The sequence below is a fragment of the Corythoichthys intestinalis genome, chromosome 19 (assembly GCF_030265065.1).
Source record: "Corythoichthys intestinalis isolate RoL2023-P3 chromosome 19, ASM3026506v1, whole genome shotgun sequence".
Lineage (NCBI taxonomy): Eukaryota > Metazoa > Chordata > Actinopteri > Syngnathiformes > Syngnathidae > Corythoichthys > Corythoichthys intestinalis.
In genome coordinates, this window is record NC_080413.1 from 27,921,613 (window position 1) to 27,935,761 (window position 14,149).

The 14,149-nt window shown below is 38.5% G+C and overlaps 1 protein-coding gene across 6 annotated transcripts in view; it reads left to right on the forward strand.

Annotated features, from left to right (window-relative positions):
* The window catches only part of dnmt3ab (DNA (cytosine-5-)-methyltransferase 3 alpha b), a 98,796-nt gene that overhangs the window by 59,665 nt on the left and 24,982 nt on the right, over nucleotides 1–14,149 (forward strand). For all 6 annotated transcript variants that reach the window (XM_057822159.1, XM_057822156.1, XM_057822157.1 and 3 more), the window contains 11 exons: nucleotides 1,908–2,066; nucleotides 2,178–2,285; nucleotides 2,917–3,064; nucleotides 3,126–3,269; nucleotides 3,996–4,040; nucleotides 4,161–4,240; nucleotides 8,656–8,768; nucleotides 9,467–9,650; nucleotides 13,137–13,221; nucleotides 13,312–13,457; nucleotides 13,545–13,635. In XM_057822159.1, the coding sequence (XP_057678142.1) occupies nucleotides 1,908–2,066; nucleotides 2,178–2,285; nucleotides 2,917–3,064; nucleotides 3,126–3,269; nucleotides 3,996–4,040; nucleotides 4,161–4,240; nucleotides 8,656–8,768; nucleotides 9,467–9,650; nucleotides 13,137–13,221; nucleotides 13,312–13,457; nucleotides 13,545–13,635 (1,303 nt within the window). The remainder of the gene's footprint in view (nucleotides 1–1,907; nucleotides 2,067–2,177; nucleotides 2,286–2,916; nucleotides 3,065–3,125; nucleotides 3,270–3,995; nucleotides 4,041–4,160; nucleotides 4,241–8,655; nucleotides 8,769–9,466; nucleotides 9,651–13,136; nucleotides 13,222–13,311; nucleotides 13,458–13,544; nucleotides 13,636–14,149) is intronic.

Here is a 14,149-nt window from a genome sequence, read left to right on the forward strand (position 1 = left end):
TCTACTATCCCGCCATCACGTGTTATTTTTTGTTTGCAATCATTAAACCCTTGTACGTATCCCCCGCTTGTTGTCTGCTTCAAGTTCCAACCTTGTTTCCGCATTTGCGGACGCTAACAATTATAAGTTATAATAATCGACCACAGCATCCCGTCTCTCTATTAGCCTCCTTTTTTTCGGGAGGGGGGAGTCCCTTATTTCTATTTCTGAAAGGTGGCAACCCTACTTTGGAAACAGTTTCCAAATTACTGCGGCATTTCTTTCAGAAAACACAATAAAAGTAAAGTAGACGTTGTGAACTGACCAGAGATTGTTGCTCCGGTCCAGCGCCCTTCCTCTGGGTACCAGTCCTGCTCTTGCAGGCTCAAACTCGTTGTGTTCGTTATTTCGTCTTCAAATGTTTTATCAGGTTCGAGGTATTGAAATTGGCCGATTTAAACTCCACACCTCGAAACTTTCAGGCCGCAAACCTTGCATGCAGCCATTGATTTTAATCGACGGGATTTCTATTTTGAAATACTTCCCGACCGCCGCCATTTCTCCTGGTTTGTTTTTCCATATGAAAAAGCGGCCTTGTCATTGGTTAGGAGTGGCTACTGGCCCGCTCTCATTGGTCTGGAGCAGGCCAATAGCGATAGCTGCTTGGTGTTCACGTGTCATCACACAACACAGAGACAGAGTGTAGTGAGCGCCAGGAGGGAAAAAGGCTGCAGCCAAATCTTATATAAAATGGACCGGTAAATGCTATCGGCGCCATCTTTGTTGGTACTCGCCGATACCGATACCACCATTTCGGGCTGGATCGGCGCCCCCTGCCGATACCAGTATCGGTATCGGTGCATCTTTAGTATATACAGTAGCTTTGAGGTGCATTACCTGATTGGGTGCGGACAAAAATAAAGGTTGAAAAGTGAGCTAGACTCCTGTGCTGATTTACTGAACCATCATTCAACTACCAATTTCTGCCAGCGCTACAGTATTAATTGTACAAACTTATATAATCTAGTTAATCAGACCAACAAAATTATTTTCTGTATCATTTTGCAACGTAACTCAAAGAACAACAGGTGTCTAGCCAATAGTACGATACAGTTCACTTCACTTAAACTATGCAGCTAATCATAGCATTGACAGTGTTGCGCATAAGTGCCCTTCCCATACGCGCCGTGCAGGTTAGCTAGTAAACAAAATTGTAGCGGAGTTAACAAATGCTAACCCGTTATCATGGCGAAAGGAACAGGCAGCCATACTACACTCATCAAGCCAAAGTAAAAAAGAAATGTGTGGTTCTTTTTAGATGGAATGACTGTCGAGGTATGTGCAAATAGAAGAACAAGCTATGAAACTGAGATTTTTTAATTTATTCTTTTTAATTAATTTAAAAAAAAACCTGTCCTATATAGCTTCTTGAGCACGGAGAACATGAATCTTGAGTGTCCTTTATTGTCTGAACATTTTTAATGTTGGAGCTTGATATACTCCCATTGTGGTTGTCTATTATGTTTTTATTTATTAACTCACCCATGCCACAACGGGACCTCACCCAGGCTCTTCCTACTACTCTTCTTATGGTTAAAGCAGGACTCTCACGTAGAACATAGTACATGAACAAAGAGATTTTTTTTGTCTTTTTTATTTTAAGTGGGCAAAATCAATTATACTATAGTAAACTAATGAAAACTGCCGCTGTAATTTTATTCTTTTAATAAGCCGTGTAAGTTGCTATGATCCAAAGTTTTGAACAGGAGTGATACTGGTGAGTGGCCATTGAGTGCACATCTGATGTTGCTCACAGTGGTCCTCGGTGTGCTCAAGGGGCTTGTGTGTCTGCTCAGACACATGAAAAATTAGAGGGAACATTGATGCCAACTCACCTTTACTCTACTTTTCCTCATGGATGCCCACAGGATGGCAGGGGCTTTGGCATTGGCACGCTAGTCTTTGGGAAGCTACGAGGTTTCTCCTGGTGGCCTGGCAGGATTGTTTCCTGGTGGATGAGCGGCCGTAGTCGAGCCGCTGACGGCACGCGCTGGGTCATGTGGTTCGGAGATGGCAAATTCTCTGTGGTAAGTGCTTTGATCAGACAGGCTATTTTTGTTTGAAAAGTAATTCCTAAGCAGTTATTTGCAGGCCTATTCTGAACCAACTGAAATCCCCTCTTTTGACTCATTTTCCAGGTTTGTGTAGAGAAACTCATGCCTCTGAGCTCTTTCTCATCTGCCTTCCACCAGCCCACCTACAACAAACAGCCCATGTACCGTAAAGCCATCTTTGAGGCACTGCAGGTAACGCACTTCAACCTCTGTCACCTATTTTAATAGACGATATAAGAATTCTTGTTGTTGTTCTTTATCAAATTTAGCTTACAGTGGTATGAAAAAGTATCTGAACCTTTTGGAATTTCTCACATTTCTTTATAAAATCACCATCAAATGTGATGTGATCTTTGTCAAAATCACACAGATGAAAAAACAATGTCTGGTTTAACTAAAACCACCCAAACATTTATAGGTCCAATTTTTGGACATCTTACTGTCTAGACTAGCTTCTTAATAAGGCTGCAACAATGAATCGATTAAATTGATCAATTAATTAATTGCCAATGAATTTGATAATCGATACAGTTGAAGGAAATAGTCGTCCATTTTGTTTTCATTGCTGAAAACAACTTCAAGGTAAATTGTTAAGGTAATTGAAAGAAGTGTCATTCATCTGATTAAATGTTTAATTAATCGTCCGATTAATCGATTATGAAAATAATCGTTAGTTGCAGCCCTACTTGCGACCAGTTCAGGGTGTGGTCAACCTTTTTACCCAAGGTTTGCTGAGAGGTTCCAGCTGCACATAAGCCAAAGCAGGATAAGCGATCATATAAAATGGAGGGTTGGAGAGCGTCTATATTTGTTCGATGTCCAGGTGGCAAGTGTGCGAGCAGGACGACCCACTCCTTCCTGTGACCCAACTGATGACACAGACGGTGTAGAGCCTCAGACCAGTCAGATGATAGAGTGGGCTATGTCTGGCTTCTTACCTAGCGGTCCACAATCATTGGATCCTCCTGAAGGTAAACATCCACGCACTCACACACAAGCTACTTAGTATGTCATTTTTGCTAATTCCTACAGACGAGCAGAATCCATATAAAGATGTCTACTCTGAGATGTGGGCAGAACCAGAAGCAGCCTATACTCCTCCCCCTGCCAAGAAACCTCGCAAGAATGCCGCGGAAAAGGCCAAAATCAGAGAGGTGATCGACGAAGGAACCAGAGGTGAACTGAAGTTTACTGTGAAATTAAATATTACCCTGTGATTGACAGGTGACCTTCCCAGGGGTTACACTCCTTTCAAGTCAGCTCAGCTAGGTATACTGTAAAAAATGGATGGAATAAGATTTTCACAGAAGGTATAGCCTACTCCCATTCCAAATTAGTGTGTGCTACCTCCCCATACAAAAATGGAATCTGACTAATTTTGTTAGTATAAACAAAATTCAATTAATAAACAACAAATTCGTCATGAATTGGTCGGGAGGGGCATATAAAACGAGATCCAGTATATTTTACTGAAATGTAACCGGTCCGTACCTAGGGCTTGTGATTAAGGTGTGCTTTCATTCAAATATGGTACGTATTGTGAAGGGATTCATTTGGCTCAGAGGATCTATAGATACGGGCCCATGCTACGTAGCTACCAAGTTTTAAGATGACTGATTCATGAGTGATGGAGGAGTAGGATTTCAAAGTTAGTGTCCACAAGAAGAAGAAGAACAACAACCTGAGTGGCGATTTGACAGGCGTTGAGCCTGTAAAAAATCAATAAATTCATTAATAGTTTTAGATGTATTCTTGTCTGATTAAATTTATGAACAATGAAGAATCACTTAGCTTTTTTTATTTTGTGTTAGACATGTTCTCTATAATATACCGTAATATTGAGTTTGTTGTATATTGTATATGTATATATCATATTCATAACTCATTGCTTTGTTTCTCCAGAGAGACTTATACAGGAGATTAAAAAGAAAACGCGGAACATCGAAGGTACCATTTTTTCCTTTTGTTTAGTTTTTCTTATCTATGTAAGCTAAAACATTAACATTCAACTAAACAAACAAAACTTTTGACCTTTGTGTGTGGTGATGTCTATTCTATTTTTTCCAGATATCTGTATCTCCTGTGGAAGTCTCAGTGTTTCTCTGGAGCATCCCCTCTTTATGGGTGCAATGTGCGTGGGTTGCAAAGTAAGATACTTGTTCATAATTCATTAATATGCGAGGATACTGCATGTGACAAATTCAAGACAATACTTAAAAAAAATCAATTCATCTTGTTTATATTTTTACAATACAATGTTGTTCTTATGGCGGTATCAGGCAACTGAAAGATGCTGTCTTCAGTTAATAACTAAACAACTGAATCGTTGCTATAGTTCGTGAGGTTTTACAATCTTTTGGGGCTTTTTCGGCCAACTGATTCTCCTAATGAGATCCTAGGTCTGTTTCCAAATTCCTCTGCCTGACCTTCTTAATCTTTCATCACACTCTGCCAATGCTGTTTAGGCAGTTTTTGCCATTCATTAACAACCCATTGAACCAGCAGATCTTAATTGACCAGTGACCATGACTAGTCAGCTGGGATGAGCGATATCTTACCAATGACTAATTACGACTCTAGAAAACGGATGCATGGCAAAAAGAGACCAGACCATACAGTGATACTTCGACATACGATCTTTTCGACATCGGACGTAAAATTTGACTCGTTATTTGTCTCGACATATGACGACGTGCTCGAAATACGGCGATTTATGACAGCGTCGCAATTTCCTTGTTTTCCCGCAAGACGGACGCACGACGGATTTTCTTGTGTGAGAAATCAACATGGGTCCCAAGAAGATTAGTGCAGGTGGTGAAAAAAGATAAAAAGGTTGCGCTTACCATTGAAATTAAGAAGGAAATGTTTGAAAAATATGAGCATTGTTCGTACGTCAGTGAACTGGCTCGACAATACGGCTGGAATATGTCCACGATATCAAGGACGACTCTCATTACTATTATCAAAAGTTCCCACGGGGTCTTAAAAAGTCTTAAACGCATTGAACTTATGAATTTGGAAATAATACATTAAAAAGTCTTGAAAAAGTATTGAATTTACATGTCTGGGTCTTAAAATTTATGATCTATGTAACTTCTCCGTGTCTCATTTCTCCTCATAAGTGTCATGTGTCATTTTGATTAAATAACATAGCCTAAATAGTGTGCTCAAGGCTTTTTGCATCGCATGAAAACAAAATTCAGCTGGGTACAATGGGCATGAAGGCGCTAGCGTCCCATGCTAAATTGTCCACGCACATAACCTCCCTAAGAGGAAAGAAACAAACTCCCACCATTGCCGGCGTATTTCAATCTGCCTGTTTAAGCCAGCCAGCTGCTCACTGGCCTGAAGAGACAGGAAGCTGCTAATGTAAGCAAAGCGACAGCAACTAACACTAGCCAGCTAGCTGCTAGTTCTGCAGCCCCCCTGCATCTCAGCCCAGCTATGATTGCTAATGGATTTGCGAGAGTGGAACTACGCACATCGCTTGGGTCCACAACAACCATGAAAGCAGAGGTGTTGTCAACTCTGCACACTATTGCTAAACACAATTCCTACAATGGCAGGGAGTAGCCTATTCAATATGCTGCATTCTTACATTTTGCACACATTCCACAGTTTCACGTTCGAGAAATAAATTAACACAAATTCACGGATTTTGTTTTTCTTTGTCAATACGGCTGTGAAATAGGTTTTAAGTTTTAAAAAAATGGTCTGAATTAGGTCTTAAAAGGACTTAAATTTATCTTGAGGAAACCTGTAGGAACCCGCTATTATTATTATTGTAACATCGGCAAGAAAATCATTGGCTGCGTCAGGTTTTTAATCATTTTTTTCCAGAACCTGTGGAACACAACACAACACTGCTACTGTCCGCTGTGGCCGACGTCAACAACAACAGAACATTAAAAAAAAAAAAAAAGGGAAAAAAGAGAAAGTTAGTAAAAGCTTCCCCACTCATCTGCACCTCTCGTATCAGTCGCACGGTGCGTTCAGGAACAGCATGCAAAACACAACCGGCACATTAGAACCCGATTATTATTACAATATTATTATTACAGTGATCCCTCGTTTTTCGCGGCTAATGGGGACCAGAACCCGCCGCGATAAATGAAAAACCGCGAACTGGTTTCACTTTTTTCCCAAAGTATAATGTAAAAAAAATATGTATGTATATACTGTGTGTACTCAAATATATATATTAATAAATGTTTTTAAGCACTTAAAATATAATAATTATTATAAGTTTTAAACATGTTACAGTTCCTCCGAATTATTTTTAAACAACAATAAAGTAGTAGGAATAGTGAGGCTACTCAAATCCTCTCAAGCTGCTCACCTACACACAACGAGTTGCCACAGCAACTGTTTAACAAGTTAAACGATGATTGACGCATGCGGCACTTTTGAAGTCAGTGACTCTGGCAAGATCAGACACAAACATCTGTCAACATCGATAACTTTAATTCACAACTCCAGTGACGTGCCTGATGAGCAAAGAGCAGGACAAGGGAGGGAGGGAGTAAGAGTGAGACCATGCAATCGCTCGGGACAGTTCGTCTGTATTTTTATTTTATTTTTTTAATTGGAAAAAAATCCGCAATAGACTGAGGGCGCGAAGTCTGAAACGTGAAACAGCGAGGGATGACTGTATTCCGATTTGTATTTATAATTTATATGTTTGGTTATGTATAATTGCTATTTGTAATTTTACCTGCAGTATTTCTTTAGGATTTAGCATAAGTTGTTGGGCTGTGGAACAAATTAATTGAATTATAATGTATTCTTATGGGAAAATCCCGCCCGACATACCACCATATCGACTTACAAACCAGGTACTGGAACGAATTAAACATCGTATGTAGAGGTACCTCTGTATTTGTAGTTGAAGTGTGTCAAAATACAGTACATTGTTGTTTACAGACCATGTTGTAAGACAATACAGTCCATGTGGTTTCTTTGTCAAGACCCACTCCTGGTGTTGTAACATGATTACTATGTCCATCCTCCATGTTCAATACAATATAGATTTTTTTTTTTGTTTGTTTTTTTGTCAGTAATAATTGTGAAATAATGGGTAACACTTTACAAAAAGGGTCCCTTAATTAACATTAGTTAATGCATATTTAGACAATAACTCATGTTTAAGTAATATTTCAATAATATAACTGCTTATCTAACATTTATTAATATATTAATTAACATGAGTTGGATTAGTTGAATGCATTAGTTGATGCATTAGTTAATGCATAACCAGACAGTAACTAATAGTTTGGTAAAATTAAGACGATATGTAGGCCTATATAGGGTTAGGGTTTAGAGTTTGTTAAGCATTTATAATTTCTTAGTTAAGGGACAAATGTTCTACACTTTACAATAAGGGTCCAAAAAGCATTCAGTAATAGTTAATAAAGGTTAAGGGGGAGGGGGCAGGGGGCGAACTTAAGCATTTACAATTTAAGGGAGACATGTGCTACACTTTACAAAAAGTGTCCAAAAAACATTCAGTAATGGTTAATAAAGGTTAAGAGGGGGGAACTTAAGCATTTAAAATTTCTTAGTTAAGGGATACGTGTGCTACACTTTACAATAAGTGTCAAAAAACATTCAGTAATGTTTAATTAAGGTTAATTAATAGTTATGAGGTACGTTCACGTGAAATATTACCATACTTTAAGGTTAGGTTATAATATATAATATATATAATACATTACTGAATATGAATTCACATATACATTAGTGCATTAATAAATAGTTATTAATGTATACTGGTACTAGTAAGTGAGTGTTATTTTTAAATGACAAACATTGCTCTGTGAGTCCTAGGGTGCTGCTAAATATAATACATTACTTAACATTAATTCACATATACATTAGTGCATTAATAAATAGTTATTAATGTATACTGGTACTGGTAAGTTATTATGCTATTTCAAAATGAGAAACATTGCTCTGTGAGTCCTTGGGTGCTGATAACCTAACCTTAAGTATGGTATTATTTCACGTGAACGTCCCTCATAAGTATTAAATAACCTTAATTAACCATTACTGAATGTTTTTTGGACCCTTATTGTAAAGTGTAGTACACGTGTCCCTTAACTACGAAATTATAAATGCTTAAGTCCCCAGCCCCCCCCCCCCCCCCCCCCCTTAACGTTTATTAACCATTACTGAATGCTCTTTGGACTCTTATTGTAAAGTGTAGCACATGTGTCCCTTAACTAAGAAATTATAAATGCTAAGTTAACAAACCCTAACCCTATATAGGCCTATATTTTTTATTTTATTTTACCAAACCATTAGTTACTGTCTGGTTATGCATTAATTAATGCATTAACTAACGCATCATCTAATGCATTAACTCATGTTAATTAATATATTAATAAAATTTTAGATAAGCAATTATATTAATTATTGTAATGTTACTTAAACGTTACTTTTTGTCTAAAAATGCATTAACTAATGTTAATTAAGGAACCCTTATTGTAAAGTGTTACCAAATAATGATATATTTTGGTATTCTATTGAATTCATACTCTGTTTTTCTCCTCGGCTCTGATAGAATTCCTTTTTAGAGTGTGCCTACCAGTATGATGATGATGGCTACCAGTCCTACTGCACCATCTGCTGCGGAGGCAGGGAGGTGCTCATGTGCGGCAACAACAACTGCTGTAGGTCAGTAGGCCGCTGTTGATCTTGGGATTAGTGGGCACCAATTGAGAGCTTATACTGGACTCAAATAAAACCACTCCATTTCCTTTTATGTCAAAATTTGAAAAATACTTCTTTCTACTGGCAGATTTATTTGTCTAGAACAAAAACACGGGCTTGGGTCAATATGAAGTATGTTGTAAGTGCATGCACAAGTTGGGGATGATAGATGTGGAAGATACAACAGATAAAGTTATTTTTAGCAACTCATAAATATGTTTCAGCTGTCTAATCATCTGGAAAGGAAATATACGAACCAAATCCAGGGGATTCTGGCAAACCCAAAATACAATGTCTCGATTTATGAAAACTGCAGAATGTAAGAATATATTGTCACATTGAACATGCTCAGTTAAAAATCTGCTCCCAGTTTTATTTGATTGTTTTATATTTATGGCCTAATATGACATTATGACTGTGCTAGCGTAGTAAGTGATGGATTCATCCAATTTACATTACGCACACACATATTCAGGTTACATTGTAGCAACGGAATTTGATCAGAAACACCGGTCCGTCCTGTAATCTAAATATGTAAACTGTCAGCAAGGCAATTATATTTAATACCATGCACCATATGGCCAACAGTCATCAGATGTGCTGTGCTGGTTTATACTGGTTGTAAGAAAAACTTCCTTCTGTGTGTGTGTGTTTGTACACAGGTGTTTCTGCGTGGAATGTGTTGATCTATTGGTTGGAACCGGCTCAGCAGCGGCAGCCATCAAAGAAGACCCTTGGAACTGTTACATGTGTGGACCCCGAAATACTTATGGGTTACTGCGGCGACGGGATGATTGGCCATGCCGACTGCAGCATTTTTTCGCCAACAATCATGAACAGGACTTTGTAAGTCCTATTTGTGTTTTTCTTACATACATTCATACAAACATACAGCATATAGAGTGGTATGAAAAAGTATCTGAACCGTTTGGAATTTCTCACATTTCTGCATAAAATCCCCATCAAATGTGGTCTGATCCTTGTCAAAATCAAACAGATGAAAATAGAGTGTCTACTTTAACTAAAACCACACAAACATTTATAGGTTTTATATTTTAATGAGGATAGCATGCAAACAATGATAGCAGGGGGAAAAATAAGTACGTGAACCCTCTGCCTAAGGAGACTTAAAGTGCATGTGACACGAAAAAGCATGTTTATTTCATAATACACGCGGTATTTTATGCTCCTGAATGATATGGACTGCTTGGATGTGTGTGGAAGCGATCGCTATATTTATTTAGTTTTTTGAATCCCGCGCCATGAAAATGAGTGACTTCCGGCTTTGGTCTTGCATTGAGGAGGAGGGCGCTGTGACGTGTACGGTAGAAGACGTCCTCTTCACTATACAGCGTACTGTTGTGTATGAGGACGAAGGATTCAGCTGATTTTGCGGATTAATACGTTTATTTTTTGCATCACGCCAGCCAAACAGCTGCAGAAAAATCATTCTGTATGAGGGAGAGGCGTGTGCGCCTTTTTGGAGTTTCAAAAGGTTCCCATTCACCGTGGATATTTACTGTGGGACCATTGGACTTACGAGGAAGTGAGTAAACATCTTGTTTTGTATTATGTCAAATACAAATACAGCGATTACAAAGTAAACACTACAAACTTTCTTTAAATAAAGGACTACTTACGTTTGATCATTGATGGGCATGTAAAAAGCTCTCCTCATGCACATTGGCAGCACGTTAGCTGCACAACAACTGCAGCCACCCTCCTCCGGGGAATGAACTGTAAATTGCTCTCCGCCGTGCGGTTTGCCGAGCCGCAAAGACAATCGACAACCCAGTCGTCATGTCAATAAATCCAGGCTAGTTATGTGTAATTTTCCACTTCGAAGACTTTGAAACATCACTCGGTTCGAGTTAGCATGTCGGCTAGCTGTCACGCCTTTTGGTTTGTTTACATTCTCCGAAGCCGGGGAAGGGAAATGACATATGTCCGATTTAGGTGTCATAAAATATCATTCGGGAGGTGCGACAGTAAAGGTGAAGTTGACAGTTTTGACCATTATGGAGTAATTTTGCCATGTCGTCCTGAATAAATGCATTTTTATTATTTCATATTCCATTTAGCACGAGACTGTTATTTGTCATGACCATGCCATTTATTTAGCAATTGGGGAAAATACTTGGATTAAAGAATATCCTGTAAAAAATATTGAAGTAAAGAGACAGAAACAATGACATTTTGCAGCTCTCTTCGTCGCGTTTTCCTCGTTGTGAATACTTCCCCCTCGACGGGCTGACTGGTCCTTCTCAAGCCATTTATATAGCTATTGGGGGAAAATACTTGGATAAAAAGAATATCCTGTAAAAATATTGGAGTAGAGAGACTGAAACAATGACATTTTGCGGCTCTCTTCGTTGTGTTTTCCTTGTTCTGAATAATTCCCCTTCAACGGGCTGAATAGCAAAACCGATGAGCCCAGTCTACCGCTGACATCATCCACCTGTTGGGGACGCTAAAGCCCTATAATGGTAGGCGTGGCTAACCGGCAGATTAAAAGACTAATTTGTCGTCATCTGCGCTTTGCTAAATTGTTGTATATAGTCGAATCGTCTCAAAATATGATTCTAATTCACATAATGCCATTTAAGACTTTTTTTCTCCTGTCATATGCTCTTTAAAGAGCAATTGAAACCAATTTTTAACCAAACAGTTTAAGTCAGGTGTGTGCCCAATCACTGATGAGTGGTTTAAAGCTGCCAAGCCCACTACAAAACACACACCTGGTAAGAAAGGTCTTGATGAGAAGCAATGTCTGATGTGCATCATGGCTCGGTCAAAAGAGCTGTCTGAAGACCTGCAATCAAGGATTGTTGATAATTGTTGATGTTGTATAAAGCTGGAAAAGGATACAAAACTATCTCTAAATGTCTGGATGTTCATCAATCGACAGTCAGAGAAGTTGTCTACAGATGGAGAGAGGTTGGCACTGTTGCTTCTCTCCCAAGGAGTGGCCGTTCACCAAAGATGACTCCCAAGAGTTTAGCGCAGAATACTCAGAGGGGTAAAAAAGAACCCTTGAGTGTCTGCTAAAGACGTACAGAAATCACTGGCACAGTCCAATATCTCTGTGCACACATCAACTATATGTAAAACTATGGCCAAGAATAGTGTTCATGGGAGGAGTCCAGGGAGGAAGCCACTGCTGTTAAATAAAAAAACAAAACAAAAAAAAAAACATTGTTGCTCGTTTAATGTTCGCAAAAAGGTAATTGGACACTCCACAGACGTTTTGGCAAAATATTTTATGGACTGATGAAACCAAAGTTGAATTGTATCATGTGTGAAGGAAAGATGGAACAGCTCACCAACATCAACACCTCATCCCCACCGTGAAGCATGGTGGAGGGAGCATCATGATTTTGGGCTGTTTTGCTGCCTCAGGGCCTGGACAACTTGCAACCAATAATGGAAGAGTGAATTCAAAAGTGTATCAGGCTGCTTTGCAGAAAACCCTGAGGCTGTCTGTCAGACAGTTGGAGCTAAAAAGAGGATGCTGCAACAAGACAATGATCCAAAACACAGAAGTAAATCAAATTTAGAATGGTTTCAGAAGAACAAAATGCATGTTCTGGAGTGACCAAGTCAAAGTCCAGACTTGAACCCAATTGAGATGCTGTGGCATGGCCTAAAGACAGTGATTCATGTCAGACATCCTAGGAATCTGACTGAACTACAGCAGTTTTGTAGAGATTAATGAGCCCAGATTAGTCCTGATTGATGTGCCAGACTGATGTGCAGCTACAGGAAGCGTCTGGTTAAAGTTATTCCTCCCAAAGGAGGGGGAACAAAATATTAAATGTGATGGTTCACTTACTTAATTTCTCCCCTTCTTTCATTGTTTGCGTACTATCCTCATTAAAATATGAAAACTATAAATGTTTGGGTGGTTTTAGATAAAGCAGACACTGTTTTTCATCTGTTTGATTTTCACAAAGATCAGATCACATTTGATTGTGATTTTATACAGAAATGTGAGAAATTCCAAAAGGTTCATATACTTTTTCATACCACTGTAAAAGGTATTTAAGTAAATTCTAGACTTTGTTTTTCTATAAACATAATAGTGTAATATATTGGTATATTTTGATACCGTATATTTTGATAAGCGTCCATAAGCACCATTTCACACTATTACTATGAAGGCATTTCTCCATCCAACAAAATACGTAAATACAGTATGTTGGTCATATACAGTATGTTCACTAAAAGCAACACCAGCATTTTGCAAAAAAGAAATATACACATACAGCACTATATTTCTGTTCAATTGAACAGATTTCAATGAACTCAGCCACATTGTTATTATCTCCCTAGGAGCCAGCCAAATTATATGCTCCAGTTGCAGCAGAGAAGAGGCAGCCAATCAGAGTTTTATCACTGTTTGATGGCATCGCAACAGGTGATCACATGAGCGAGCGTACATGTACCAGCTAGGATCACAAATGTTTAGCACAACATCACAAAAACATATTGTATATTATGCACCCAGGTCTGTTGGTGCTAAAAGACCTGGGCATCCAGGTTGATAAGTATGTGGCGTCCGAAGTGTGTGAGGACTCCATCACCGTCGGCATGGTCAGACACCAGGGACGAATTATGTATGTGGGAGATGTACGCAACGTAACCCATAAGCATGTAAGTGAAGCTCTTTCTTCATTTTTAAAGTCTTTATTCACACTTGTTCACCTTCTCATTTCTTTTGATATTATATTTTACCATTAGATTGAAGAGTGGGGACCATTTGACTTAGTGATAGGAGGAAGTCCCTGCAATGACCTCTCCATAGTGAACCCTGCAAGGAAAGGCCTTTACGGTATGTTTTATACTATATATACAGGGTTTATGCGGGTCATTAAAATGCATTAAAAGTCATTAAATGGATTTTGTCAAAATTCTGACCTTAAAAAGCATTAGGGCTGCAGCAATCAATTATTTTATTAATTGATTACTCTATCAACTGGTTAGTTCAAATAATCGAGTAATCGGATTAGGAACATTTAATGCGTTGCGGAACAAATTTTAGGAGATGTCAAACAAAGGCTTGCTAAGTTTGCACTTTCATAAGAGCATTAAATGCGAGTACAAAATTAAAATTCCTAAGTGTTTCTTCAAACTCTGCAGAATTGCACTTTCATTTAAATATAAAACACCTGAGCTTTGCTTCAAACTCCTATTAAATTCTATTTAAAATGAGGTTCTAAGTACAACAAAAAACAGTTGGCTAACTTGCATAGCAAAAGTCCGCTAGCTTAAATGCTATAAAAAAGCTATTTTTACAATGCTCTTAACAAATTGTTCAAACACATATTCACACAAAAACTGCTAAA